At 48.8% G+C, this 6,436-nt stretch overlaps 1 protein-coding gene across 1 annotated transcript; it reads left to right on the top strand.

Annotated features, from left to right (window-relative positions):
- Positions 1 to 1,845: 1,845 nt before the first annotated feature.
- Positions 1,846 to 5,564, top strand: LOC103698048 (zinc finger CCCH domain-containing protein 24-like). Its single transcript, XM_008780005.4, has 2 exons — positions 1,846 to 2,140; positions 2,556 to 5,564. Exon 2 carries the CDS (start codon positions 2,579 to 2,581, stop codon positions 4,838 to 4,840), a length of 2,262 nt encoding a protein of 753 aa, XP_008778227.2. The 5' UTR covers positions 1,846 to 2,140; positions 2,556 to 2,578; the 3' UTR covers positions 4,841 to 5,564.
- The last annotated feature ends 872 nt before the right edge of the window (positions 5,565 to 6,436 follow it).

Here is a 6,436-nt window from a genome sequence, read left to right as displayed (position 1 = left end):
AAAGCAGTCATGCTCAAGGCTGATTTGGCTACGGTAATCGGCTAGATCCAGAGGGCACTGGCGGCAAGGGTGGGTGTCACCTCTTGCTCCGAGACATTCAGGCCATAGTTAGTGGCGACGTGGTCTTCCAAACTAAGTATGTTTATAGAGAGGTTAATGAAGCCGTGGATTGGGTGGCTTTATATGTAGCCGATTACTTCGGATGGGTCTGTAGGTTGGGAAGAGGGAGTTGCCTAGAGCACTGCAAGTTTTACTATTTTTTTGATTTTTTAAATGTATCTATATTAGAAGTATATAAATCATGATGCAGCAAAAAAAAAAAAAAGAAAGAATAATTCGATGTAAATACTTCCAACCAAACAAGCCTGAAGATGGTCATTACAGATGCACCGCGATGGGCTGGTAAGATGTGAAGCTTGCACCCGATTTGACCTTGATTTGGCCGAGAAACTTCAGTCATCCCCTGCCCATTCCATTTCGGATCAAATTTGAATCCACCCAGCTAAAAAAAGTGATAGCAGTAATGATAACAAATAATAAAAATATTAAATATTAAATATTAAATATAAATATTGAGACATGAATAGCAATCTGATTGCTGGGACCAAGCTAAGATGATAAATTGAGCCTTTATAACCAGGGAAACTGGTCGTATTTAGATGAAAAAAATAATCAATCCATATAATTATAAAATATAATGAACAAGTCTAAAATAATATAAATAACATAAATGTCCTCGATTTGCGCCCATTTAGATTAAGTAGGTTGGATTAGGTGGCTTGGACGTTGGGCCTTAAATCAAACTAGAAGATATGATTGACTTGTTATGTGTATTGTTTTTTCGTCTTACATTGGACGAACCCATGCATGATGATATAACCTATTCGATCTACATTATCCAAATTATGACACGAATTGCATGTAAATCTTGGAGATGGAAGGTCTTATAACGTAATCGCATGGACCGGCCGGAGGGTAGGAGAGAATCCTGAAGGAGTGCGGAATTATTTATTTCTCATTTAATGTCTTATAAATCAAATAAATTGTTCGTACTTCCATTCTTGGTAATTGTACGAAGCTCAAAACTGTCAACCAACAAGAGCCAAATATTTGTATCAAAAAAAAAGAAAAAAAAACACAAGAACCGGATAGCGACGCAGCAGGGCGGTATTGGTCGTCTTCTCCGTGGCCGTGCATGGAAAGCCAGTCTTCTTGCGCCACGTAGCAAAAACAGCCTTGGGGAAAAGTTTTGAGCGGCTTGGTTTGCGCTTCACCTGCGCCGCTGGTGCGCCACAACTCACCCACCCCTTTTCTCTCCGTGATTTGACCCCGCTATGAACCCTATTTGGATTTTAGATTGCCCTCCTTCCAGATTCGCGGACTCCACTCCACATTCCAATCCAGCACAATCCCCTATGCACGCATGCGTCACGGTTTCCCATTCGGCTCCCTCCACGTGTCCCTCCACTCTCCCTCCTTGACCGCATTAAACTCTGTGGATGGTTTGATTTAATAAGGAACGGACGGTGGATCTTATCTCTCGTGAAGAGATTTCCAGAGCGAGGTCGAAACAGAGAAAGCCATTTACCGCCGGTCACCAATCCGGTCAATGAGTCCGTGCTTTCTACTGGCTGATCCGGTCACCGCCCGTTTGAATTCCCGGGTGGGAGTGGGACGCGCATGTGGAGTGAATTTGGCGTGGATTTCGAGTAAATTTCATTCCGACCGCACAGTAGAGTTGGACGGGCGAGGGCAGGCGCGACGGGAGGGCTAAACTTTCTCCTCTGCATTTCATTTCATCTGTGTTTCATTTCATTTCGTCGTCATTTAGGACAAGTTGGGGAAAGAGCGGTCTTCTCTTCCCCCATTCCGCCCTGTGACTTCTCGTCACCTCCCTCACCACTTGAAATCGGAACCTCTCGAAGCTTCTCCACCTCCCTCTCCTCCCCGTCTGATGGAAGCCCCCCCGGCTTCCCCGAGCTTTGCCTGCGATCGCCGACGTTTTCTCCAAGGCATTCTGTTCTCCGGTGCAGTTGCGTGTTTCCACGCCTTCAATCGGTGAAACATTCCAGCTTTCTCCTCCTCCTCAAACATCTGTGGTTTTCTTAGCTGAAATCTCTTCGTGACCTTCTGGAAATCGGTAAGCATGAATAAGCTTTTTAAAGTCGTATGTTGTGGCTTTGATTCTTTTGCAAAAATCTTCTCTCGGATGCTTGTGCTTTGAATCTCATTCTCTGAATCCACCAATGGCTTCTCTTGTTTTTTGAGTGGGAAGAAAGAAAAAAAAATAATATTAAAACGATTTGTAGTTGCTGCTTACTTTTGGAAGTTCGATATTTGCAAGGATTTATCCGATTCTCGCCTCTCTCAACAGCTTCCTCCACACAAAATCGAATAATAATTTCATCTTTATTGCCTAACAAATCTGCAGTGGTAGATCTTCATCTTTCTCCTTTTCTACGTCCATTTTATCTTTTACCCCACGAGATTTCATTAAATAAGATCGCTTATTTTGGTATTTCTAATTTTTGCCACTTTTGGTTTATAAAATAAAGGTAGGCTCGCGGAGAACCGAAGCATGTGCGGTGGTCCAGAGCGCCTGAAACACTCGCCGTCTCCGTCTCCGTCTCCGTCTACATCTCCATCGCTGTTTACTTCTGAACAAAGGAGTAGCTCCTCGCCGTCAGTCGATATGAACCATCTAACGTTAGAGACCGACGACAACTTTTCCAGCCTCCTCGAGCTCGTCGCCGACAACGACGCCGACGGGTTACGGAGAGCCGTCGACGAGTACCCCTCCGCCGTCGACGAGATCGGCCTATGGTACGGCCGCAAGAAGGGCTCCAATCGGATGGTCCTCGAGCCCCGGACGCCCCTCATGGTCGCCGCCACCTACGGTAGCATCGAAGTCCTCCAATTAATTCTCAGTTCGTCCTCCGTCGATGTCAACCGCTGCTGTGGGCCCGACAAGACCACTGCCCTCCACTGCGCTGCCTCCGGCGGCTCGGCGAACGCTGTCGACGCCGTGAAGTTACTACTCTCTGCTGGTGCTGATGCCAGTTTGGTCGATGCCAACGGCCATCGCCCGGCCGATGTGATCGCCGTCCCTCCAAAGCTGGTTGAAGTCAAACTAGCCCTTGAGGAGCTCCTCGGAAGCCCCAGCGGTGGCAACCGCCGGTTTCTCCGTCTGTCGACGAGCACGTCGAGCTTCAGCTCGCCACCGTTATCCCTGTCGCCCGACGAGGATGGATCGCCTTCGTCCGATTCATCCGCCTCTCCGACGGCCGGAAAGTTCCATGACCATCTTCCAGCTTCCGTGGCGTCGGAGAAGAAAGAGTACCCGGTGGATCCCTCCATGCCTGACATCAAGAACAGCATCTACGCCACCGATGAGTTCCGGATGTTTTCTTTCAAGGTGCGGCCCTGCTCCCGGGCTTATTCCCATGACTGGACCGAGTGTCCTTTCGTTCACCCTGGAGAGAATGCTCGCCGGAGGGATCCGAGGAAGTACCACTATAGCTGTGTTCCTTGCCCGGACTTCCGGAAGGGCGCGTGTAGGCGGGGGGACCTGTGCGAGTATGCTCACGGGGTTTTCGAGTGCTGGCTCCACCCGGCGCAGTATCGCACGAGGCTCTGCAAGGATGGAACCAGCTGCACCCGCCGGGTCTGCTTCTTTGCTCACACTAACGAGGAGCTCCGCCCGCTTTATGTCTCGACTGGCTCCGCCGTGCCGTCTCCTCGGTCCTCTGCCTCAGCGGCAATGGAGATGGCGGCGGCGATGAGCCTCCTGCCGGGGTCCCCGTCTTCTGTTTCGGTGATGTCGCCGACCCCTTTTACGCCTCCCATGTCGCCGTCCGCCAATGGCGGAGGACACTCTTCCCTGGCCTGGCCCCAGCCGAATGTGCCTGCGCTGCATCTTCCGGGGAGCAATCTCCAGTCCAGCAGGCTTCGCACTTCTCTCAGTGCGAGAGACATGCCTGCCGATGAATTCTCCGTGCTGCCGGAGCTTGAAGCAGCACAGCAACAGCTCAGTGATTTCTGCTTCTCACCCAGCCAATCTCGCCTTGGCTCGTCCTTAGCTGGGAATCGGCCTGTTCGTTCTACTACCCTGGCATCATCCAATCTTGATGACCTCTTCTCTGCGGAGATTTCGTCATCTCCGAGGTATAATTCTGATCAGGGAGGTGTTTTCTCGCCATCCCATAAGTCGGCTGTGCTCAATCCGTTCCAGCAGCAGCAGCAGCAGAGCCTGCTCTCACCCGTCAACACCAACAGCGTGTTCTCTCCCAAAGCGGTGGATCCCCAGCAGCAGCTCTCTGGCCACTCCACTCTGCTGCAGGCCTCGTTGGGGGTCTCATCCCCCGGCCGGATGTCTCCCCGAAACATGGAGCCGCTCTCGCCTATGAGCTCCCGTCTTGCTGCTCTTGCCCATCGAGAGAAGCTCCAGCAACAGCTGCGCAGCCTCAGTTCTCGTGATCTCAGTTCGAACAACGGCGTCCCTTCCATGGTGGGTTTGCCTGGGAATTCTTCGTGGTCCAATTGGGGATCCCCATCAGGGAAGGTCGACTGGGGAGTTGATGGAGCCGAGCTCGGCCGATACAAGCGCTCGGCTTCATTCGAGCTTGGTTCTGGGGGCGAGGAGCCTGATGTTTCCTGGGTGCAGTCGCTAGTGAGCCCACCAGAGGCGAAGGAGGAGCATGAAACAAATACCTTGGGGAGCAATGGCGGTGGAGGGGCTTCGGATGGCTCAAACAATTCTAATAACCAATTGGATGGATCAGATCATACAGTTCTTGGGGCCTGGTTGGAGCAGAAGCAGCTCGATCAGCTCGTCGCCTAGTAAAGCTAAAAGCAAAACCGAACCTATTACTAAGATCTCCTCAAAGATTAGCAGCAATAGTAAATAATTTTTTGGTCTTGTTGGCAAAGAAGGCTGGGGATGATGGTGGTTCGTTAAAAAATCAGTCAGAGATTCGTTTTTGGAAGAAATTTGTTATTTTATTTCAAGAGTTTCCGACAGCTGAATCTGGAGGGAAATTTAGCTCTAGGTTTGTTAGTAGGCATACCCCGGTAATCATCTCTCCCTTAAATTTGCATGTTTTTGGGGTCTTTCTTCCTCTTCCCCAAAGCTCCAGCTCACGCTGGATCGCAACTCTGCTTTAGTTTCTGGGTCTTTTAACCATATATTTGTTAATGATATATCTTATATTTTGAGAACTGTCATAGCTAACTTGGCAACAAGGGATGGAAGAAGAAGGACGACAGGGGGGTAGTGCCCAAGACTTTTGTGGAGGGTTTTCCTAGTTCCTGATCTCTCGTGGACCGGGTCCGCCTTTTGAGGGGACATGGTGGGTGGGAGGGATAGTATCTATTGATGTGGGCGTACGTGGCCCACTTAAGAGGGTTGAATTATTGGCACTTCTTTTGTATGATATTGTTGGAGGGTCTGTGGGCAGGTGGAAAGTAAGGTTCATATGTTTTCTGTGTGAGTATACATTGATTTAAAACTTTATTATTATTGTTATTATTATTTCATCTACTATACCAATATATTTTTGTCTCGTCCCAGCGTCCATCACCTATGTGCATGCTGCTGCTTGTTGATATCTTTGTATCGCTGATCTTATGCCTTTGTTTTTGGTATTACGCGCTTTTCGGTGCTTGTTTTTGATTCGTGCACTTTTTGAGCCACGATGGTAATCCGTGGGATGGCGGTGGATCCCAATACGAGGGGAGAGATGGTACTTGTGGGCCGATTGCAGGTGCCGTCCTACTCGAGGGTGGTTTTTTTTTTTCTTATAATACAATGGCTGCTTACTCTATTTTAGCGTAAATACCGTCAACAGAGCAACAATTTGCTGCAATTTTGGAGGAAGGACGTCGATGGTCGGCAATTTTGTTTGTTTATGTATATATATATGCAAGGCACTGCAGTTTTTTTTTCATTTTGGCTCTTGTGAGGAAGTATTTGGGCTCGGTGATGGTCCTCTATTTTGGTCATCTGCTGCTTCTTGGTGAATTAGCTCATCAATAGCTTTTTATCAATATGATTACCTGACTGAGCGAGCTCAGAGGTTGGTTTATACGTGTGCTGAGCTTCTTTTGGAACCGAAGTTTTGAGTTGGTAGATGAGGGTGGATGGGTTGTTTTATTAGTTGGTTATGGTGGCCGGATGGTCCATTTTCTTGACCGTGAAGGCAGATTTGGATATCCCAACGGAGTTAGTTCGAAGTTCTGAGGCCCGCTTCCGAGGATTTGGTATCAAGCAAACCGGCACTCCTACGGAATTTGGGGCAGGAGCTGTGAATGATTGGATGGCGTGTTGACATTCGATTTTGATGCAGGATCTGGGAGCAGCTAATCAACAGTGACTGATATCAGAATTGTGCTCGTGGGTGTGTGGAAAGATTAAATGGTGGGTCACCGTGGTATTGTG

This window comes from Phoenix dactylifera, unplaced genomic scaffold (assembly GCF_009389715.1).
Source record: "Phoenix dactylifera cultivar Barhee BC4 unplaced genomic scaffold, palm_55x_up_171113_PBpolish2nd_filt_p 000130F, whole genome shotgun sequence".
Lineage (NCBI taxonomy): Eukaryota > Viridiplantae > Streptophyta > Magnoliopsida > Arecales > Arecaceae > Phoenix > Phoenix dactylifera.
Note: the sequence above shows the minus strand (reverse complement) of the source record. Positions and strands in the feature narration are given on the sequence as shown.

Bases quoted from the DNA above. Each gene is read 5' to 3' on its own strand.
- LOC103698048 (XM_008780005.4), top strand. From the start codon at position 2,579: ATGTGCGGTGGTCCAGAGCGCCTGAAACACTCGCCGTCTCCGTCTCCG.